The sequence below is a fragment of the Gymnogyps californianus genome, chromosome 9 (genome assembly GCF_018139145.2).
Source record: "Gymnogyps californianus isolate 813 chromosome 9, ASM1813914v2, whole genome shotgun sequence".
In the NCBI taxonomy this organism is placed as follows: domain Eukaryota; kingdom Metazoa; phylum Chordata; class Aves; order Accipitriformes; family Cathartidae; genus Gymnogyps; species Gymnogyps californianus.
The window spans coordinates 2,105,914-2,129,463 of record NC_059479.1 but is presented as its reverse complement, the minus strand read 5'-3'; the positions used below and the strand labels follow the sequence as shown (position 1 = coordinate 2,129,463).

Sequence of the window (23,550 nt, the reverse complement as noted above, 5' to 3'; positions counted from 1 at the left end):
GTGCCTTCCCTCTCATCGGGATGTTTTTACCCCCGCGCTGCAGGTCCCCGCACCCAGCGCTTTGGGGGGGGCTTCAGAAAGTCACACTGAAGCTGATCACCGTCCAGTTTGGGCTTCCCCAAGAGCAGGAGGTTCTCCACGGTCGCTATTTTCTCATTCAGTGGATTTCTGCAGCTCGTGCAGAGCAAACCAGGGCCAGAGCCGAGGACTCTTCTCTTCCAAATGAATGCTTGTGCCACGGAGCGGTGTCACCCATCACCGTGTTCCCGAGCCACCGTGGGCCCCCCGGCTCTGCACCCGCTGGGTGCTCGGCAGGCGATGGCCATCGGCAGAGGGCAGCGCTGGCCGCGGCACAGGCGGCTCGCTTGCCTGTGTATGCTCAGTGATTTTATGATTTCAAAAAGTAGCCCTTCTGTAGTTATCCATCTGGGCACTCTAGCTCAAGAAGTATTAAAAAAAATTTTTTTAAGATCAAGAGGGATTGAGGATTCTTGATTCAATTGGTTATTTTGAAAAAGTGACCTTTTTTTAACCGTTTCTGTAGCAGTTCAATCTAAAATTATTTGCAACTTTTTAATTTGCATTTATTCATTTTTCTTGCATGTCTGCTCAGGAGAGCAGGACTGATTTTTGCAGCATGACTTGTGGAGAGGGTTGCAGCTCTGCAGAGGGGTCACAGAGGTGCCCGGGGGCCAGGCAGTGCAGCCCACTGCGCTGTCCCCACCACAGCATCGCGTGCTCGCAGCAGGTACCAGGGTCTCAGTGACACCTACTCCTTTAAGCATTATTGATTTATTCATATAACAATTCCAGCTCATAGCAGGGCTTTGTAGCTCTACATACCTCTTTTTATTGTGGTTTATAGGAAATTAATCTCTTGGGCACGTTGTAGGCTTTTATAGCCTCACAGTGTGCCGGGTTGGTCGTCCCCACAGTGGCACAGCTCCTCGCTGGGGCTTTGCAGCTTGCACCTCCCAAAACACGCGGCCGCTTGCCTGTTTCAGCAGCTAATACTCCCACTAGTTAAAGCTTCTAGCCTTTTTTTTGAAGCCTGCTGATTACTTAATATGCCTTAATTAATCTTGTGTGGGAGCTAGAGCTTTCAGCACTGTGGGATCTTCGCCGCAGAATTGTCCCCTTGGGTGCAGGGATGGATTAATCTGCTGATGCTTTTGGACTAGAAGCAGCAGAGGTTTGGAGTTCATTGCTTAAATGGGGCTTGTCGCTATTGCGGAGTCTCCTGGGAGATGTGCTGAGACCTCGGTGGAGGATGCTGGCTCAGTTCATGTTAGTCCTGGAGTGTTTCTGTAATTGCAGTGGGATCTGGGATGCAAAACTTTCCCCCTGCTTGCCAGCACCTCCCGCCAGCTGCCTCTGCTGTGCCCTCTCATGCTTTGCAAAGTGTTTTCACCATAGTGATTTAAATAAAACCCTTTTATTTCCTTCCCCCCCACCCCAAAATCACATGAAGTGAAAAACGGCAGTCCCCAGGCTCTGCCCCTGCCCCGCTGGCCTTTCCTTGCGTGGCCCTGGCACCCCCCTGCCTCCCACAGGGACCGTGGGGCCGAGGTTTGGACACCACTTTAACAGACAACAAAATTGAGGCCAGTCCCAAGAATAATGGCAGTACCAAGTCCCCACGGCTGAACAGCATCTGGGTTCCGAAGATGATGTCTTTTTCTTTTCCTGATCAAACACGTGATGGATGCTCAATTTTTGTACTTTCATTTCCGCAGAAGCCAGCCTATTTATAAGAAAGCATAGCCTGCGCTTGGGGCAGCGAGTGTATTTACTGTACGGATAGACTTTTTGTTTCAAAAACACCTTTTCAGAGCATAACCATATCCTGTTTTGCTGGTGCCCCGCTCTGCGCGCAGCCGGTGTGCATTGCCGCCAGCATCCATCCCGTTTCCCGTCACTCCAGGAACCGTCGCGTGCGGCGGCACTGGCTCAGCCCCTTCTCGGGGTGCGTGGGTGAGAACTCGAGGGCACCTTCCCCAGCTCGCCTTTACCGGCAGCCGAATGCCAGTCTCCGAGTCGTGCCGTCCCCTGGCACGGGGTGCGCAGGGGCAGCACTGGCCGGACCCTCCCCAAACCTTCCATAGTTGAGGCCACCAAAAATCAGGAGAAATTGGAGCTGGGCACCAAATAACAAAGCAATTATTTTACAGTATACTTATATTTTTATCTTATGCCTACATTTTTATCTTATAAAAATTGGAAGTTTTCAGTTCATCTAAACTCGTGCTTCATGACCTTGTAGGAGATCCTCAGACAGCTAAGGTCTTTCTGGTCTGCACTGACAGTCTTTAATAGAAATAAGTCCTGAGAATAGGTTGCGTGTCTGTCTTCACATGGCTGGTGATGTTTTGCTCGGTGATGACCCAGGAGGAGCCCAGGGAAGGGCCCACACCGGGCAGGAGCAGGGCCCCGGCCCCGCTGCCCACGGGTGTGCCGGGCTCTCGCCCACAGCTCCCAGTGTCAGCAGGGCTCGCACGGAGCCAGGGATGCAGCCATGCTGCTTTCACTGGGCTGGGGCCTAAAAAGTTCTGGATTTTCCTCCCCAGCCTCGGTGCCTGCCCTATCCGCCTACAGCAGGGAGATTTTCTTCAGAAAAAAAAAAAAAAAAAAAACAAAACCCAAAAAATTCCCCGTTAAGAGGAGCAGGACTGAGCGATTGGCGTGGCAATTCCTGCTGGAAAGGACTTGCTGACTGCTGCAAGGTTGAGGCTTTGACTCTTTCTTGGAGGAGAGCTAACCCTTACAGTGCTGAACGCGGCCGTGGCATCGACACAGGGTTCCCAAAATCCTTTCCCTTGTGCTGTGAACAGGACCCTGCAGCGCAGGAGGGACTGACGGACGGCCCTGGGTCTCTAAAATGGTGCTGTCCCATTGAACACCAGTGACTTGGGCTTTGCAGGGTGTTGCTGGCTGAGCCCACGAGTCAAAAAATTGGACTCGGGTCTGATGAAATCATGACTGTCTGGAAAACTGCTCCCTGGCTCGGGTTGGTTTAAAGCAGCAAAATTTGCTTTCTGTGCATTGAGGTTGCACTCAAAATTGAAGCTGTTGTGTTTGTTCCTTTGCCAGGCAGAGCACTTTCCCCTCTCTTTGGCGCGAGGTGGGTGGGTGGGTGGTGGAGCAGCAGCTCGTTGCCGGCGGTGGTGGCTATTAGCACTGTGCCAAAAATCATCAGAGTCTGAGTCTCGCTACTGGGTAGGTGGTGCGAGCTCTGCCGAGAGCTGAGGCTGAGTAGTTTTCCAGAGGCAAAGTCACTTTGCTGGGGCTGGACTGGAAGCATGTGGTCATGGCGGGAGGAAAAAGGTATTTTTAGCAAAGGGAAAAGCAACCTTCCCTCCTTCCTTGCGGTGCCCTAGAAAGCGTTGTGCACAAGAGACGTCTTCTTGGATATTCCTACGTACTGCGTAATTTTAGGTGTATGTAAGTGTAGTATGTGTGCAGGAGCGTATGTGTATATGGATGGACACACATATGTAAAAGCAACTAAGCAGTTCTAGTCAAAGCCAGTCGTAAAGGATTAAGCCCTGCAGAATAATGAATTGCATGTGAAAAGCTCAGGATATGCAGACGTCGTCGGTGCCGGCGGAGGTCTGGCTGAGCTGCCCGCTTTGCCGCTCTCCCTGCCGCTGCAGCCTCTCGCCCTTCCCGGGAGGGTGTTTTGGAAGCCCTCCTGCCAGCACGCCTTGCTGGGGAGGAAATCGTCACAGCCAAAATTGTCACCAGCGGCTTATCGGTCTGAGCTCTCGAGCTGGCGGAGGCCAGAGCATCGTGCCACGCGTTCTTCCGTCGGAAGCGCTGAGGATGGTGCGTGGGGCCGAGAGTGCCCTGGGTAAGGGACGTGCTCCTGGTGCTATTGCCACTGGCCCCGCTCGTGAGAGGGGGGGGTCTGTAACACCTTACCTGGAAATTCATGGGGCTGAAGCACAGCACTGGGGTTATTACTGGCTGATTTTTGCCATGCGAATGAAAGGTTTAATGCCCACAGGTAATGGCTTTGAGAAAGAAATCCTGAAAAGCTCTTAATTCACCCTGCCCTCTCTTCCCCGACGTGTCAGCTCCCAGTCCCTTGCTCTCCCGTCTCTTCAACCCTGAGCTTTTCCCTTGTAACAAGTTAGCTCACACCTTGGCCTCGGCAAAGCAAATCCTCAGTGCAGCAGCTTTTTCTCTAAATCTTCTTAGGGACACTGTAGAGCCAGCCATCCTCCAGCCCGCTCTGACCTGCTGCCCCCCACAACCCCCCCCTCCCAGCTCTCGCATCTCTGCACTGGGGACCAGCAGCATCCCTGTCCGTCTGTCTCCCCCTCGATGCGGCATCCAGGTGGCAGAGCTCCTGCTGACCCAAATCCCTGCGGTTTGGATCCCGGCACCCAGCCAGGGTGTTTCTGGTAGCGGAACTTGGTGAACTGTGATATAACAGGAGGGCTGGCAGGCGTCTTGTGGCCTCTGAAGGGCAGAAAGCACCGGTCTGTACTGGAAAAAGATATTTTCTTCAGGGTTTGGTTTGTGTAAAACCCAGCCAAATCCTTGCTATCCAGTGCATCTAACCCAGAAAGGGATTTTTCTGCTGTATTTCCAATGCCACCTGTGGTGCAGGCAAGCCCGAGGGGCAGCAGGGGCAGCCCGAGTAAGGGTTGCTGTTGTGTTTCCACATGATGGATGAGTGAGAGTTTTTGGTTTGCTTTCTTTTTCCTGTTTTCTTTCTGGGAGGGGGAAGCTGCGCTGCAGAAATTTCAGAAAAGCTGCGCAATCTGAAAACAAGCTGGCGAAGTCCCAGCGGTAACTGGAGCTACTGGGAAACCTGGAGCTGGTGCTGCCAGTAAGGTCGGAGCCACAATACGGGCTTTGCGGTCGGTCAGCAGGACTTATAAATATCTAGCTGTGGTTATTGAGGGCTACCTGCATGTCCATCCCAGCTACTCAGGGTTGTACTGTTCCCAAAAGACACTCACAGCTAAAACCACGCTCCCAGTTAAGGTGCTGGCGGTGTGACTTGTCCTGTCTGTGGCGGCTGCCCGGAGCTGGGTCTTGCCAGCCCCGGCATCGGCGAGGTTTTGCTTAGGTTTCCTGTTTTGCCTGCGCACGCTGCTGGGTTTGTGCCATCTGAAGCAGCTTTTTCCAGCCCTGAAAACTTTTTTCTTTCCCCCCAAGCAAACAAGGAAAACGTGTCCTTGTGTTATTCTTTTTTTTTTTTTTTTTTTTTGTGAGAGGAGGAGGAGATTTGGGACAGAGCTTGCTGCAGGGCAGCGTGTTTTCTGCCCCCTCAGTGTTTTCTGCCCATCTCTGGCACACTGTAAGTACCACAGCAAATTCTTCCAGGTTGTCTGGATCTCCCCTCGTCTTTGCAAGACCGGCCTTGGCAACACAAGGGTAAACCACTGCCTGCTCCGCGCTTCCCAGAAACGCTGCTACAGGGTTGGAAATGTGCATCCAATCATCGGCAAAGCTGTTTTCTATCAAACCCCCTCTGCCTACGTTTACTTATATAATTCCCCGAGGGTTTTTTGGCATTGCAGTTCTCGATGCCTTAGCCCACGAGGAAGAAACCTCGCAGCCCCCGTGCTGGCCACTGTGCGAGGGGCCGCGGCGGCAACGGGGCCTCTCTGAGCCCCAAACTGGGGCTCCCTGCCTCTGCAGATTGTACCATTGCTCTGAGAGCAGACGTGGTGCATAAGGAGACTATTTACAAACACTTAAAATAATACCCACGATGCTAAAATACATGTTGAGATCATTTTATTTCCTCCCGAGTTTGAAGCTTCAAGGATGCACTTGGGTCAGTTTTGTAAACTTTTCTCGGTACCTGGCAAGGGCTGGGACCTTTTTTGGTTTTTCAAAGCAAAACTGAGAGGCTTGGATAACACTTAATCTGCAACCACAGGCTTTAGCAAAATGCCAAATAACACAAGACTCCTAATAATGACACAAGAGACAACACCAACTACTAGTCCTCCCTTCTGCGAATCACGCTGGGTCTCTGTGAGTAAATGTGCCCTGGAAGATGTCCTTCATCCTTCCTCTTTGCTCATGGCATATCCAGTCACAGTCTGTCTTCCAAGTATTCATCCACCCATAATCAGTTGAGCATCCCGTAGCTCCCGGGAGCCGGGCGGACTCCCTTGCTCAGCTCTGGGTACCTTTTTCAGTAGCGTGAGCTGAGCCCAGTTCATTTGAAAACTCCCTTTAACACTGATGTGAATATAGGTTAATACTCTTTGCTTGATAGGTGTTGGTAAAGTTACAGTCTTGCAGTCCAGATTAGGCTGGATTCGGTCCAGATGATTGATTTTTTTGCAATGGAAAGAGGTTCAGTTTACATGGAGATAATTAACTGTCCTGATCTAGAGCCTCATATGAGCACGGTGGATGCTGTAAGTCATCGTGGGCTGCAGGTAGCTGTGGTCGGGGCTGAAACTCCCCCGGTGCTACCTCCCCGAGCTGCGCTGAGGCTGAGCTGCCCACTTACAACTCGGGATTCAGAAGGATTTTCAAAAATGACAAATATGTAGAAGCACTGAAACAACAGAAATGAGAGGGACCTGAACCCGGCTGCAGTTCAGCACAGGAGAAGTACTGGCATCAGTGACGGCTGTTTCAGGTATTTTAACAATATCATGATGGAGAACGCTGTAAGGCAAACAGTCCCCAGCAGCAACAACGCAACCAGCGAGTCTTTTTGCATCAAAATGTCTGTCTAGGTCAGATCCTGGCGTCTGTTGCATACAAGGTTAATTCAAGATGTATTTGGAGACCTAACGCAATCTTCACTCAAGCTATGAGAAGCACCTACGCAGACAGAAATGGCTTATGTTTCAAGAGATGGACTCCAGCAGAAGCTCGTCAGGCGGCATGGGGGCGGTTTCCATGCTGTTTATTCGGCCAAAGAACTTGGGAAGGGACCAAAACTTAAAGCGTGGAAGATTTCTCTTCATACGGATGTCGTGGCCGGTTTCGGCGATGGAGAGGCTGCTCCCGCAGCGCGTGAACCGGGCTCGCAGGGCAGCGCAGCTGTGGTGCAGCAGCTGGTCCTGGAACTCGGAGGTCATGAAGTAGTAGAGGACCGGATCCAGGCAGCAGTTGAGGCTCGCCAGGCAGAGGGAGATGGGGTGGAAGCGGAGCGTGCTCCTGTGAAAGGCACAGTCCTGGATGATGTTCTCTATCACCATCATGAAGAAAGGGAAGTTGATGTGGTAGGGGGTGAAGCAGATGAAGAAGACGGCCGCGCACATCAAGACCATGCGCAAAGCCTTCTGCTTCTCGCTGGTGTTTTGCAGCTGCGTTGGACACTCCCGCAGGGATTGCCACATCTTCCACGTGCAGCAGGCAATGGTGCCGAAGGGGATGACAAACCCAAACAGCTCCGCCACCGTCATCAGTGCGATGGAGGCTCCCGGGCTCAGCTGCTTCACCCCCAGGTCCGAGAAGCACGTGTTTGTGCTGTTGGACAAGGCCGGGCTCCTCACTACGAGCAGAGGCAAGCACGCCGCCCCGACGAAGAGCCAGACGGCAGCGCTGATGGCTGCGTCGTACCGCCGCTTCCAGTCCTTGGCTTTGAAGGGATGGAGGAGGAAGAGGTACCGCTGGATGCTGATGCAGGTGAGGAAGCAAATGCTGGCGTACATGTTGAGATACTTCAGGTAGAAGCACACCTGGCAAAGAAAACTTCCAAATGGCCACGTGTGGTTTATGTAGTAATACATCCGTAAGGGCAGCGAGAGGACGTGAGCCAGGTCGGCCACGGCCAGGTTGATCATGAAAATGACGGCTTTGCTCTTCTTGCTGATGAAGCGGCACAAGACCCACAGGGCAGCGCTGTTTGCCAGGAGGCCGGGGATGAATATGATGGTGTACGTGGTTGCGTACAGGGTGGACTGGAAGGACATCTGGGGATCGGTACAGTTCCCGGAGGAGGCATTGCTCTCCATCTCGGCTGACTCTCTTCACTCGTGGGGCGATTAAGGCGGGTGGAGGGTTTCTGTAGGGAGTGAAAACAGATGCTGTAAAGCCAAAAACTCTCCAGTATTTCCCCGCATGGAGTAAATGGACTTCAGTACAGAAGATTAAGTTGTGTGTAGGTATGTGTACAGTGTGTGTGCACAGGCGTATGTGCAAGACGGGGGGGGGTGTGTTGGGAGGGCTGCAGAGCCAGACCCTGCTTACAGGCAGCGATCCCGGGCATCTTCCATGCGGCTCCTTTCAGATGTGCTCTGCAGGATTTCGTACCCTGCCACCCCCTAAGGCGATGCCACAATGACAGTGACATTGCAATTGAGCTCTGTAGCATTAATCTCTTTATTGCTAATGCCAGAGAGCTCCTTCAGCTGACCAGGGTTTTTCAGGACCACTTTTGTTGCATATAGTTTTCTGTCAAACTCCTGTCAAATTGGTGCTCTCTGATATGTCTACAAGCAGTTTTGGTGGGACTGTAAATAAAGAGGGACTTTAAATGGATCTAGACACCGTCTTTTCAGATCCACGCAGAGATCGATGCGAATCGGCAGCGAGGGCAATAACTAGCATCAGCAAACGATGGTGCTGGCAGGCAGCTGACCGGAGCAGAGGCCGGTGGGAGAGGTGCAGACAGATCTATCAGAGATCTGGCTCCAGATTTAAGGCTGGATTTATAAGCTAATAGCTGGCCGAACACATGCCAGTTGCTCTGCCGGTTCTGCTAACTCAATTCCGGCACTCACGGCACATTGTGCAGCCATTGTGTTGTAGCAACAGAAATTATCCTCCAGCAACAGTTCAGGACATGAAGGAAGATAAATACATCTGTCTTTTAGTTAGAGTAGAAATTCTTTTCATCCACTTACCCATTTCACCTCATCCAGCCAGCGCTGAGACTCTTAGTGGGTCACGGGGAGTTCGCAGGTACTCGTGCAGCTCTCCGGAGAGGTGATGGATTTTGCCAGTCGTGAGCAGAGCCCGTGGGGAAACGGTCTGCTCTTTCGGGAGAAGGCGATTCAGCAGCAGCAGGTTACAAACCGAGGGCCTGTAGCATCATCTGCAACAAAACAGTGCAATTTTCCCCTTGGAAACGGAGCCTGTAGCTGCCTGCAAGGTGTCGGGCAGCCTGCCCTTCCCTTCCAGGAGACCAGAGCCTCATCTGGCAGAGCCCTGAGCACCTCTTGCCATTGCCACCGAGCCCCTCAACAGCAGTATTTAATTAAAAAGCAGCCAGCAGTGCTGTTTCCCACAGCCCTGAGCCTGGCGTTTGCCACAGGGACGGATTTCTAAAAAACTAATCGCCCGCAGCAGGGACCGGGCTTCTGCGTAGAGTCCATCATTGCTTTGAGGAGCAGGGTGAAGGCTCCTCTACCCTGCTCCTCCTCACCTAGGCAGCTCTTCAGAGGGGTTGCCACGTTTTCAGTTTCAGGACGAAGGTTATATATTTATATGCACATATATATAAAATACAGCCAGCAGCCTCTCGGCTGGCTGCCCACACCTCTGATGCGAGAAGGGCCGGTGCATCTACCCCCGTTTCTGTGCGTGAGGTGCTTACGCACTGCTTTCTCAACTGACCCCTTGCCAAACTGTCTTCTCCCGTTTGCTTATTTCTCCAGGGTTTGTCTGCAAAAAAGCAAGGCTGAAGCAAAACCCGGGTCGCAGGCAGGCTGCTGGGCTAGTGCACCTTTTGGCTGCTGACTGCGCTTGAGCCGGCAGCCCCAGGTCAGGGGGTTCCGATTTCTCCCTCGAGCCGGGACAAGGCAGGGGAGCAGGGACATCTGTCATGAGGGGACAGAGGGAAACAAAACCCCTTGGTCCCTGCAGCGTCCCCACGTGCTCCTCACCTGCCGGAAAACCCACAAGGGGCTCGTGCTCAGTGCTGGCCCTGCTTTCAGCCAGTGCCCTTTGTGCCAGGTCTGTTTAACCCGGGAAAAGTGGTGGCAGGACACTTTGTCTTCACATCCCTGCAGAGAACAGGGAGGGAAAACTGCCAGGGAGCGTGGGGAATGCAGCTATTCCCAGCTCTTGTCACAGCCTTTCAGCAACAGAGGTGGCACTTGCTGGTCTGGGCTTGTGAAAAGGATTATAGAGTGCCCGGTGTCCCTGTCCCACCATCTCCTCCCTGCCGTGCGTCTCAGCCCAAATCCTAAACCTTGTGCCTGCAGGCGTGACCGTGGGGAGCCTCCTTGCCGGTTTTCTCCATTTTTTGGCTTTCCCTGGGAGCGCAGGAGTGCCTGCTTCTCAGCGGGAGGGCCGGGTGTCACTCCAGCTCTTAGGTGACAGCGCTTGTCAGGGCATCTGGCAAGAAAGCAGCAGGCAGCTCCCCACTGAGCCACCGCTGGTCTGGGTTCAGGCCAGTGCTCATTCACTACAATGCTTCCTGAAAGGGTGGATTTTTTTATTTATTATTGTTTTTCAGTTATCGCCTTCCCTCCCGCCTGCGCCTTGCCCCAAGCCCCTCCAGCTCCGCCTGTGTTTTGCCGTTGGTGATGCTGGTGGCGGGGCAGAGATGCTCCCGTGGGCTTTGGCAGGGGTTTTGTTCAGCGACTTTACAAAGCTTGTACAAAATACTCCCTGCCATTCCTTGATTGTTTTCCTATTTCATCCACGCACGGATTTACACACGGGCGGGAGCGGGGCAGGGCGGGGGGGAGCTCTTTTTTTTTTTTTAAGTAGCAAAGCTGAGTTTTATCCAGCTGCGTGCTGAAATTACAGAGGGGAGACCAGTATCACTGCCAGAGGAGCAAGACCACTGGTTGTGGCTGTAGCACTGCAATTCATTAAACATCAAGTAGCTTTACGATTAATTAGGAGGTCAAGGCAGCTATTAAAACACTCGTGTTTCTTTTTCTGAGTGTGTTAGCAGTATCTGTTCCTGGAGGCGTATGTTGCTGTCATTATTGGAAATCGCCTGGCTACTCTGAATCACCCTGCGCCCCACCCAGCCCTACATTGCTGCGGTATTGCATTTACTACTCCCAGATTCACTGGCAAACTCGCCCTCATCTTTTCCATGGGCTAGTTGGACAAACCGGGCTAAAGCTGCGCTCCAGGCGTGGCTGGGGAGAGCCCCCGGCTTCGTGAGCCCCGGAGCTGGGGGACCGGGGCAGAGCTGCCTCCCTGCTCAATCCCGGGATGCTGGAGGGAAAAACAATCGGGGGGGGGGGGGAGAAATCCACTTTTGGCTTGAAATAAGCTCCTGATTTGAAGCAGTGGAGGCTTTCTGGCTCTTGCGTTGTAAGCAATAATTTCGGTTGTTTAATCTAGGCGCTAATAGGAAAGGTATAAACAGAGCCGGTCAGTTATGGCAGCTTCTGTCAATAACGACAAAATTGAAGTATTTTGGGTAAAACAGGCTTTCCCCGCGTACTGCCGCACACAGCAGCCTGCTCGGATGCACCGAGCTCCACTCACCCACCCCTCAGAGCTGAGCGAGACAGAAATACGTGGGCACAGTCAGAAACTGCTGAGGATGTTGCACCAGCTTCTGCCTGATAAGATCTCTTGAAGAACTAAAAAAAAAAAAAAGGTGATAACGTCGCTCAAAACTGCGATAGCTTCCATCTACAGAAGAAAACATGCAGCAGAAATCAGGCTTACCTTCCCGTGACTCCCATCCTTCAGGGGGGTGGCATCCATGCTAGAGAGCGGGAGGAGCGAGCTTTCTGCTTTTATTTCCTACCGATTTTCGCAGCAATCCCAGCCCCAGCGACTCCTCGTTAAACTTCCACATGTTTTCGGAGCACTGGAATCCTGCCGGCATCTGCAGCCCAGTACAGTGGCTGCAGAACAGGAAATCCTGTATTTTGTTTCTCTTCACCATACAAAACGTGTACAGCTAATGACGTTAAAACAACTGGGAAGGCAATGACGTCGTCTGAGCCAACTGCCGTGCGACAGAGACCTCGGACGTGGATTTCTTTCCTTCTTTTTGCACAGAAGTTGTGTTAGGTGACAGTGTCCTTTGGTTGAGCTGCTGCTGCTTTTATCCACAGTCACTTGCCATTTGCTTGCTAAAAACTATAAAATAGAGAAGCAAAAATCTTCCAATAAGTGCTTGCTAAAGGAAAACTGAAAACTGTGCCAGTGTAAGTTACTGGAAGGTAGTAATTTTCTTTCATTTTCTTGGAAGCTTGGTTAGCCTCAGACTACCAAGGCTATAGGCTAAAGCTAAAGGTTTGGACTTCATTTCTGAAATAATATGATGGTTTAAGGTGGAGATTTTCCCAAAATACTATTGTTTAAAAAAAACCATAATGTGCATCATTCCCAATTTCTTTTTTTTTCTTTTTGCCTCCTTTAATTCCTTTCCTATATATATGCATATATAGATAGGTTTTAGTTCTTTTACTGCCTGCTAAGCATGACCTTCTTCTTTCTGAATTGCTGAAAACTGCCGGGCATATATTGTAGCGTAACTTATTATGAGCTGCCTCATTTCCAGCCGAACAGTTTTACTTGATATACAGTGTCACATCTTACGGCCCAGGGCTTGCGAAGATAATATGGCTGTTGGCATCTTTCCCTTTTCTACTGTAGGTAATGTATAAATAGAACTATTCTTGCTCTATTCATCTATTTTCTGTAATTGGTCCTGTGACCCGGCAAAATTAACAGAAACATAACTGTGGAAGAGAAATGAAAGAAGGAAGTTGTTATAACCTTTAATTGTAGAATAAGTCACCAGCTCAGGGTCTGGGATCAAGCACGCACCTTTCCCCACAGCATCTGAGCCCACCGGCTCTGCCGGCTGCACAATTGCCGGGGTTTCTCCGTGCTGGCAGCGATGCTGACCACGGGGACCCGAGCGCGCTCCCGTGCCGTGAAGTGGTGCTTCATGACTGTAGTGTAGAGAATGGAGAAGAGAATCCTTGACCTGAAGTGTCCTGTGGCCAGTGGCGATGCAGTTACTTAAATCTATTGGTCAACATCCTCATGAAGGCAAATGCAAGATCAGTTTATATACAGTTTGTATACCACCCTTTATAGACATATCTATGGGCTTCTTCATTACTGCTTGCTTATCCTTCACGTAAATGTAGCCTGCTGGCAAATAAGTACCTGTGAAGCCCTGTGCTTCTCATCTCAGCTGGCAGCAAAGTGATTTGGAAGATGCAAGAGCTGCTTATCATTCCAGGTTTTCTCCTTGTGCATCTTTTTCGGCAGCTGATGCTGATCCTTGGAAGAAAGAACAGTGCTCGCGTATTTGCAAAACGTTGACAGATTTGCAGAAGAGAGGCTGGCACTGTGCCCCATCCTTCTCCAGAGGTTAAAGGTTTATCCCAAAGTGAAGTGGCTGTTTTATCAGGATATCCTGCCTAGGACATCCTACTTCTGTGTCCAAAGCACACATCCAGCGCCGTATCCAGCCATCTCTGAGCCCTATTTTTAGGTACATGTTTACAGCAGGGCTGCTGGGGAAGCAGAGGTCAGTGGATGTCAGACCATAGCGAGGGTCAGACTCGCACCTCGGGGTTCGTAACCACATCGAGTCCTTCCTCTGCTCATCGGCTTTTTGGAGTACTTTTGCAGAAGATCACAACCTTCCTGGTCATGAAAGGCTGATGGACTGACAAGCCTCAAGCCTCGTCCTTCAACATACACTAATCAACCTCTCCGTTCTTCTTTCAACTGCACGCATATTTTTGCTCAGCATTTCTGCTCTTCTGGCTCATTACCGCTACTAAGCATGCATTTTACGTTATGCAATGTTATACTTTCAAAGGCAGAAGACACAAAGGAGTTTTTAAATAACTGTGAGACTTTATCTAAGGCCTCCAGATAAAGGTTGTCTTCGCCTTTAGCCTGGTATCCTGTGGGCAGAAGGCCAAATGCATGTAATCAGCATCTCTTTAAGCGCTCAGCATTTAGAAATATCTGACAGGATGCACCTGAAGGATGTATGAAAAACAGTGGGCCATTCAGGAGGAGAAGGTCTTATTCACACAAAGCGACTCACCCTTGTGCAGAGAATTGCTACGGCTTGACCGGAGCTGTCGGCACATGGCCCGTGGGGCCGGGGGAGTCCCTGGTGCCCTGCAGCACATAATCCCTCTTGCCACTGCACAGTCGTCTCTACGGGGCACCATTTTTAGGAAGTTTTGATTTATTTTTACAGCAAATAATTGTCGGTCGCTCCCTACCTTTTCGGGCTAAGCCCTTGGGTAATCTGCAGACACAGCATTTTTGGTCAAAATGCACCAGTCATAGCCCTGAAATCTTTTAAATGCAATGAAGGGGTTTCATATTTTTGAGCTGGCTCCTAGTTGTTGAGCTGTTATCCTGCACTTACAGTATTTTTGTTTTTTTCTCTGCGTAGAGAGCTGGTAATTTCATTTAAGGAAAGAAAATGAAGCTGAGGTACTTGCGAGATCCTGCAGCTTAGAACCTGACGCTGCAGAAAGGCGTTAAATCCCATGGGGTTTCTTTCCAAATATGTTTGCTGTCAAGCACGGGAGGGCCCTTTCTCAAGCAGGAGAGGAATTACCAGACATCTGATACCAGTTAAGATGGGACGGCCACTTGCTGGCACTGCAAAGAAACACATTTTCTTTTGGTAACAGGTGAATGGATCATGTGCTAGAGGACGCGAATATGTCATGCCGTGGTTTTGCCCAGGGCCGTGCCGTCGGGGGATACGCACTGCCGTCGGTGCGGGTGGCTTGGAGACCTCGCTGTGTTTCCACCCTGAGCAGTTCCCTTTGGGATGAGGCTTGACGCAGGGTTGCTCCAGCACCAGGTGCCAGTGGAGCCCTTCAGATCCATCCTTCGCTAACCTGCACAGCTGTACCCGGCCTCTTGACTTGGTTGACTTCTGCCTTTCTGTGGCATCTCTGTTGAAAGACTTTTTTGTGTGTGTGTCTGCCCAAGAAGGGTGAAGATGTCATCTTTTTATAGCTTGTGAGTCTGGGCAGTGGGACCAGCACAAGAGATAATCCAGGAGCAACATCATGAAATTATGTTTCCTCTTGTCAGGATAATAAACATGTTTTATGGTCACAGGAAACAGGGTGAATTACAGGAACCGGAGCTGGGCACATTGTGCCTTTGAAAGTGTGAGAGCGCTGGCAGGCAAAGCCAGCACCTGCAGCCCCAGGTCTTGTGTCGGATCCAGCACCTCCCAGCCACGAACGGAGCCGAAATACTGTTCTCCTCGGCAGTAATGCTGGACTCATCTGTTCTTCTCCTGAGACACACTGCTGAGGTTTTGGAGGACTTGAACTTAAGGCTTTGAGGTTCACATATGGGTTTGTGTAGGCCAAACTGACAGTCTTGGACTTTCTACGTGCTTTCAGAAAATTACAAGTTTTCCTTGATCTCTTTTTACTTTGAATTGTTGCTCTCTAGGCTAGCTCACCATCATGACCATCTTGGCTAACTTTCTGTCGTGGTTTAACCCCATCTGGCAACTAAGCACCACAGAGCCAATTTAACTCTATCCCAGCCAAAACCAGTACGCTTTCCCACACACCAGAAGAGACCATTAGACCAAGTCATCTAACCTCCTGCACATCAAAGTGATTTGACTTGAAAGGCTGAAAGTGTTGAGCGTGTGACTTCTCCTCACAGGCTGGGGCTGCAGTATCTAAAAGAGATGGTTTGGGGGGGTCTAAGGGGGTTCAGAGGGTGAGAGAGGCAGGGAGAGCGTGAGCAGCTGAGGTGCCTGGGGATGCCATCGTGGTGATGGGGAATGTTATCCCTCCTGGAGCCACCACGTTTGTTGTTAAGGTTAAGAGTGGGAGAGCCACCATCACTCTTCCGACTTTCAGATGCTGGAGCAGGTATTCCCCTGCCGGGTCCGCATTATAACTTTCAGTACGTAGGGGACTATAGTTACCAATTTCTGCTTTACCAATCTTGTTGTAAATTGTGTGAGTGCTTTTTTTTAAGCCGTATCGATTTGGATCTGCAAAACGATTGTTGGATAAGATAGAGAGAGATGGTTTCTGCAGTCCTGCCTGCATTTAAGGGCGATAGCAGTCACTCCTCACCCAGTCACACACCACCCCCAGCGCAGCTATTCCCACGGAGGACCTTTCTCTCCCCAAAATACCTCTAAATCCAGTGTAAGTGTTGTAGATTAAAAAAAAATAAGCACCAGTCATATTAGAGTGGGGTGAAAACCTTTCTGTAGACAAGCAAGCAATCTGTTTAAGAATAATAAAAGTCGATGCACTCCATCACTTGAACTCTTTGATTCAAGGAGGAGCTGATCCCATTCAGTTTTCTAGGTATAAGTGATAACTATAAAACGCAGTTTGTTTGCAAAAATGCATTTATTTTTTTAAGCATCATTTTTTGGAAAGAAAAATGTAGGACAAGCTACATAATTGCTATAACAGTGCCTTCAACTTGTTTTCACCTGATAAATGGAGAATTGTATGAGAAAGAAATCACAGTTAAACAGCTCCCAGTCACATACTAGCTGATCAAGGTCCATAAAAATCCTCAAAACAACCACTGAAACTAAAGTCTCGTTCACTGACAATATTATACAGTGTCTAGCTTATGAGAAAACAGCTAAATTGACAAAAATGTCATTATGCATGCTTAACTGTGTACCTGAGCATCAACCTCTGCTCACATTTTTAAAGGGACTACTTGCAGTGTGTAAACATGTATGTGTATCATTGGCATAACGAGCTGCTGGTTAAATGGGAGAAAACATTTCCATTGACTTCAGTGGGAGATGGACTGTTTGCCTCCTCTGCAGCTTTCTCACCAGAAAACTAGAGAAGCCTGCAGTAATACTCTCTGTGACAGTTACTTCCTTCAGATAGGCCTATTTTGGTATTTTCACCTATCTACATGTAAGATTAACTTCATCGTATGGTAGCCCGTAATCATCTTCTCATAAATGGGAGAACTACAAGACCTTATTGTATTTAACCAGTATATCTTCACCGCCTTTTAAAGGAACTCCAGTGTAATGGTTATTGAAACCTGGCTATTGTTTGCTTTTTCCCATTTTATCGTAAAACAGTCAAGTGGGAAAACATAATATACAGAAAAATTTTGGCTGAGTGAAAATGTAATTAAGTGGAATTGAGTAGTTAGATTTAAAATATACTTAGCAAGTGTTTCTGGTATTTCGTCTATTTTTGTAGCAACATGTAAGATGCTGGCACTGGTGCTTACTGAGAATTGTACACATTCCTTTTGAAAAAACACAGGTTTTCGAAGGCAATAAATCAGTGCCTGCGTTCAGCCAAAACAAAGTTACATAAAGTGGGTGAACCTGGCCAAAGAGCTGTCACTAATTTAAAATAAGGGGTAAATGGCAGCCTTTCTTGTCACTGCTTTTCATATCTTCATAGCCGATTATAAAAATGTAAACATTAAGATCACAAGAGGAGCTGGTGGAAAAAATCACGATGAATAATTTACTTAAGAAATTAGCCTATGCTCTATTAGTGAAATCGCCTTGGCAAGGACACCTCTCTTTTTTTTAAAAGATGTATCAATTGAACCCGTTGAGCCGAGGTTTCGTGGGGCAGATCCATTGCAGGTACCTCTGGGCCTAAGCGGCCACACGCAGAAGAGAGCGAGGACATGAGCGGTACCACCAGCATCGTCAAATCCACCAGCACCAAGACCGAGTCCGGCTGTGCCCAGCCTGCGGCACGCTCCCGGTGGTCCTGCCCCTCGGGGTCCAAAGGCAAAGGCCACGTGCTGATGCCCCCCGTGCCAACGGAGGCAGCTCGGAGGGGAAGAAAGTCACTTGGAGCAAGGGAACGTCCCACTCTCTGGAGTGTTTGAGGAGCAGTTGGGAGAATTTGTTTTGCAGGGGGTCTTGCACCAGCTGTAGGTGCAAGTCACGGGATGTGTCAGCAATTAAGGAGCAAACTTAGAGCTGGGTGAGGAGGAAATAACGAATGAGAACGGGAGTGCGGGAAAGGCGAAGCAGAGGTGAGTGTGGTGACCAGTGGGATGCACTCAAAGCCAGGAGCGGGCAGCGGCAAGCTGGGGCTGCTGTGCTGAAGCAAGCTGCCAACCTTCACGCGTCTGCAGCCCTGAGCGCGGAGACCAAAACTGCCGCTTATTATTACTGGCCGTTTTCAGGTTCTTGTATGCGTTGTGTGTTTTTAGCAGAGAGGACACTTCAGCGGACGTCAGTGTATGGATATGGGATTGTCTTTGGCTTGATTGTAGAGCCATGGAGTTGGGAAAAAAGAAGAAAAGCTCCTGGGACGTTTCCACCATTTCCTAGCAACAAGCTTTGTGACTCCTTCCTGTATATTTTCTAGTCCAGCTAGGTCAGGCATCAGTGGCACAGCGGTACGTGTAGTCATGCCAGTTGGGTCGCTCATCAGCTTCCAACACATCGGTCTTAAACAGAATTTCATCTTCTATATATCGAAAGATTTCCACTGCCACAAAACTCCCTGGAATAAACTTGCAGGATTTTCCACAACGGAGTTGGTAACCGAGTATCACAGAACAGTCCCAGTTTTCATATGAAATATCTTCGTTCTTTTAAGCTGGCTTTCTTGTCATTCCTTAATTGATGAGGCACTCTCTTTGCTCATGAGCCGACTCCTGATGACCATGCTGCTGTGCCTTGATATCTGGTCCTGAAACTCTGAAGTCATGAAGAAATACAGGATCGGATCCAAACAGCAGTCCAGACTCGCAAGACTCAAGCAAAAGGGTTGGGCGTAGAGCGTGATGGTACTCAGGAAGCAGTCTGTAATGACATTTTCTTTCACCAACATGTAGAAAAAGAAGTTGATGTGGTATGGTGCAAAACACACGCAGAACACAATGGCACACATGGAAACCATCCTTAAAGCCTTCCGCCTCTCGCTGCTGTTTTCCAGCGGTATCTGGAAGCCCCGAAGAGAGTCTTTTGTTTTCCAAGTACAGAACAAAATAATGATGAGCGGGCCGATGAACCCAAAGAGCTCCGCCGTGCCTGTCATCAGCACGGTGGCCACCTTGCTGTCGATCTGCCTGACTTGAAGGTCTGCAAAGCAGGTATTCGTGTTTTTGGCCAGTCCGTAGCTGCGCATGATAGGGAACGGCAAGCACGCCACCCCAACAAAGAGCCAGACGGCAGCGCTGATGGCTGCATCGTACCGCCGCTTCCAGTCCTTGGCTTTGAATGGCTGATACAGGAAGAAATACCTCTGAATGCTGATGCAGGTGAGGAAACAAATGCTGGCGTACATGTTGAGGTACTTCAGGTAGAAACACAGTAAGCAAAGGAATCTCCCAAAAGGCCACGTGGAGTTAATATAATAGTATATTCGCAGTGGCAGCGAGAGGACGTGAGCCAGGTCGGCCACGGCCAGGTTGATCATGAAAATGACGGCTTTGTTCTTCTTGCTGATGAAGCGGCACAAGACCCACAGGGCAGCGCTGTTTGCCAGGAGGCCGGGGATGAATATGATGGTGTACGTGGTTGCATACAGGCTGTTTTTGAATGTTATATTGTGACTGGAGCAGGTCTGGTTGCTCTGCGTCATGACTGGGCTGCTGGAAACATCTGTCGTGGTATAGGGCAGGTGGGTCATTCCTGTGGAGAACAAAAACAGGAGCCATAAAGGCAAAGGCACTGCAAGAGTTGTCGATATTCATATTTGCATTTCCTATTTGACTATTCAGTACAAAGTAAAGGTTTGGCAATGTCTTCTGTATAAAACATCCTGCTATCTTCTTCAAAGCTGCCCTTTCAGAGGTCTCCCACTGTTCATGCAGAGGTGGGAGACCGCTCCTGTTGTGTCAGTCTCCTTGCTGGGCCGCCCGAGTGCCATAAGCACGGGTGAAGCTGTGCCATACTGCTAATAGAGGAACAGGAGAAGCTGCCTATCCTTTTGGCACCTCAAGGTCATTTGTGGTTTGGTCTCTGGGTAGCAGGGGAGGAATACATGGAAGAAAGGTGTTCCATAGCCCAGCTTCTGCATGTGAGCAACCACATGGCCCAATGATCAAAATGTGGGTGCCAACCACTGAATCATACCTGCCGTTAAGTTGTACGTTAGGCATTGAGCGGGTGGCATGTCTCCTGAACCCATCAGTGAACCTCATGGACCCACCTTCTCCAGCATGACGGGGACAGGCCATGTGGAAAAGGGTAGCAGGGAGCGGGCTTGAAAAGTTTGACTGTTGTAAATGCAGCCAGTGCTGCCGTGTATTTAAGCTCATGTAACAAGCAGAGACCCAATCAGATCACCAGCTTCCATTTCTCATCATCCCCGCAGCCTCAGTTTAACAATTTTTTCCATCAGATAATTTTATTTTTAGATACTTCCAATTTCTGGCGCTCTGATTCAGAGAAGTAGGGATGGCAAAATGTCACATGTTGAACTGTTGGGCCATCTTTCTTTTGTTGGCTTTTGTAACTGGGACTTGCCTTCAGGAAGGCAACACAGGCAGGAGTTTGGTTTTATCGGGTATTTCACTGTAGGGTTATAATTCTCATTGCAGTGATTCCCTCCTGTGTTTAATATAATGGTTAAAATTGAATATCAGCTTCCTATTTCATGTGGCACTGCAGACACTGATTCATTCCTTCTGACTCATTTCCTGCACCACTGGCAAGGGGCATTTGCCAGAAAAAGTGCCTCTGTAGGTAGATATTAGTAACTCCTACCCTGTTACTAATGTTTTTTTCCTTCATGTTACAAAAAAAAAAGTAGAGTTTAGAGCTCTCAAGTGACAAAGAACACAAATAATAGCTGTTTTTTCAGCTTGTTAGTCGTTGCAGTACTTGGACTTGGCAGCTCATACAGACACTGTTCAAGGCTGCTATGGAAGGGTTGTAATTCAGGCCCCAGAAACGCCCAGACATGGCAAGGTCCCAGCATGGGACACAGCCCACCCTCACCGTGGGTGCAGTGGCTCTGGCTGACGCTGATGGTGAGCAGGGCCTCCTAACCACTGCTCCTGCAGGCTCCCCAAACACATGCTGCTGCCAACTTTCTTGCTTTTCTTTTTAAACTTGTCTTTCATTTTCTCACAGTCTTCAAAAAGCAAGATCTGCGTGTTTATCTCCTGCAGCACCCTCAGCTTTAGCAGCTGGGCTACATCCTTCAGTTGCACCAAACATCAAAGAAGTGCCGCACTCGAGAAACCCTCTATCTGCTCCCCTTCCTTCACCAAGATGGCACGAGTACCTGGAGGCCAGGTGCCTCAGAGCACACCTCCCAGGCTGGTTTTGTCCCTCCAGGGCAATCCCTCCAGTCTGCTCCCAGTAACCCTCACCCCAAGGCAGCTCTGGGGCGAGATGCTCTGCTCTCTGGTGGGGTGTCCCCAGCTGCCCCATCCCAGGACACCACAGACTTGCTCCTATCATGAGGCCATAACATGCCCATGAGGAGGGAAGAGGCTCAAAGGGCGCTGGAAGCAAGGGGGAGAGATGCATCTGGCCCATGGCCTTATCTCCACTGGTCTGAGAAGCAACGTTGGAGGCCTCCTGCTCTCCTTTCTGGTGCTCCTCAGGACACTGAGACAGGGAGTGGACAGGGCATGGAGCTGAGCACTGGGGTATTCACTCAGGGCGTTGCTTCTCAGAGCGGAAAATTGGGGTTACATCCCATTTCTTGAGAGTGCTGTGAATTTCTGGTGCTCAGGATGTTTGTGATCCCTTTCCATCTGGTTTGTCTGCAGCTCTAGCTGGACATGCTGTCCGCTGCCCTTGTCTGCGGTAAGAGCACTGCTCACTACACCCAATTTCTGTCCCTTCGGGTGACCTCCCACTTTGCCAAGAAGCCATTAAAGAGCCACTTTCAAAGTTACTAGCTGCCTGGTTTCCCTTGGATGTCAAGGTTAGACTGACTGCCTGGTGCTCCTCCAAAACGCGAGTGCTAGATGGCCATTGAAACCATGGAGGATTAGGTACATTTGCAAAATGTTCTATTTCAAGGACGCGCTTATATTGAAATGCTGGCCAGTGGACACGTGTTCTTCAGTTCAAATGTGTCGTAACAGTCAGTTTGCTTATTGAGGTCCCTAGATACAGCTAGCCCTTATTTACATTTCATGTGACAGCTAAGGACCAGACCGCAACATCAGCAAACAGAATAATCAAGTTCAGGCTGCTGACTCAAACTGGCCTCTGAATGGAGCCGTTTAGGGTAAACCAACGTGTCCAGGATGTGTCTGCTGTAACACGAGGGTGATGCTGAGTGCACCAGAATTCAGCCTTCGCTTTCTGATTGCAGCAAACTGTGCCCAGGCATGCGGACGAGCACGGGGCTGGGCTGCGAGGGCTGCAGCATGCCTGAGACCATGGTGGAGCCCACAGCACGGAGAGGTTCCCCCTCGGCCTTCATCTTTGTCTGCTAATTGTCCACAAGGTGTCAGAGTTAATCAAGATTTCATTTCTTTGCCCTCCTCTTTAAGGTATTTTTCTAACCCCCAAGGGACTAGGGCTGCCTGAGTGGCGGGAGGCAGAGGCGGTGGTGTGACTATGTTCTCATGAGTTTGTGTTGCTATCTTCTAGGGTGATCCCAAATTGAAAAACTCTTGTGTTGCTGAATAACTGATATTAGGAAAAAAAAAATGCTCCCAGGAGTAGTCCTCATATTGCTGGTATTTACAGGTAGAAGAGTCCTGAAAAGCTGCACTTTGATGGAGGCCAGGGAGCTGCTTTGAACCTTGGAGCCAAAAGGTTATAGACCCCAACCTGTGGAAATGCAGGTGATGTCCCATCCCCGCCACCCCGAGCAAGGGTAACACCGTGGCTGATGAACAGGAGACATATGGCCCGTGGAGTCAGAAAAAGCCTCTCCTTTGCATGCAGTGAACTCAGGCTCAGGCCATTTACCATGAAGTGGACCGAGCAGGATGATCTGGCTGGCGGTGCATAAGTATTAACACAATTAATATATACATGGGTGATGTCTGCTGGCTCATCACAACAGGGCACTTTCTGAGAATGAATGACTTCATTACAAAGTCATAAAAATATAATGAGATTAAACCATCTCTTTAGACAAAACGCACCCAGGCATATGCACAGGGGACTACAAAACGATTGTATTTCTGCCCTTCCTCCCACTTCTCTTGTTCAGGTTGACACTTAATCCCACACTGTCCCCTTATCTTCCCACCTGTGCACAAAAGCAGACACACAGAGATACCACTGAATGTCTGTGAAATTAGGTCTCCAAAGCTGCGAAGAAAGCAAAGTCATTTGCTGCCTGATGTGTGTACAGCAAAGGTAGAAGGCTGAAAAGCTCCGTTAGATTTTATCGACGCTTATTTACATGTTGCAGGGAGACAGCTCCTATTGCAACATTGTTTTCAGAATATGAAATTTCAAAAAAATTGGTAGTAAATAACTACACTGTTATCTAACTACTGTTTTTTACATTTTAATTAGAGTCTATATTTCTGAGGCTGTTGCAATGAGGACATAATTAAGTGTGCACGTTATTACTTGTAGCTGGACGTTTGGAAGCTAAACATGGCATTTCTAGGAAAAAGATGTTCATCTTGTCAGGACTGAGAAGCACAGGAATGTCGTTGCAGAGTCCTGGATCTTTCTGGCATGCCCATCAGCAGGCAGGTTAATTGATTTAAGACACAAATGCCTCTACACTCTGCTCTCATTGCACAGCTGTGAATGTCTCA

General features: G+C 49.5%; 2 protein-coding genes across 2 annotated transcripts; both read right to left on the bottom strand.

Annotated features, from left to right (window-relative positions):
• Window positions 1-6,828: 6,828 nt before the first annotated feature.
• On the bottom strand, window positions 6,829-8,918 carry LOC127019491 (putative P2Y purinoceptor 10). The gene is made up of 2 exons (XM_050901545.1): window positions 8,835-8,918; window positions 6,829-7,993 (listed from the first exon to the last, which is right to left on the bottom strand). The coding sequence occupies exon 2, from the start codon at window positions 7,941-7,943 to the stop codon at window positions 6,831-6,833; it is 1,113 nt and encodes a 370-aa protein (XP_050757502.1). The 5' UTR covers window positions 7,944-7,993; window positions 8,835-8,918; the 3' UTR covers window positions 6,829-6,830.
• A 9,504-nt stretch (window positions 8,919-18,422) lies between these two features.
• Window positions 18,423-19,487, bottom strand: LOC127019493 (putative P2Y purinoceptor 10). Its single transcript, XM_050901548.1, has one exon. It carries the CDS (start codon window positions 19,485-19,487, stop codon window positions 18,465-18,467), a length of 1,023 nt encoding a protein of 340 aa, XP_050757505.1. The 3' UTR covers window positions 18,423-18,464.
• Window positions 19,488-23,550: the final 4,063 nt, after the last annotated feature.

What these genes read in the sequence shown, in the direction of transcription:
- LOC127019491 (XM_050901545.1), bottom strand. Translation starts at nt 7,943, where the DNA reads ATGGAGAGCAATGCCTCCTCCGGGAACTGTACCGATCCCCAGATGTCC.
- LOC127019493 (XM_050901548.1), bottom strand. Translation starts at nt 19,487, where the DNA reads ATGACCCACCTGCCCTATACCACGACAGATGTTTCCAGCAGCCCAGTC.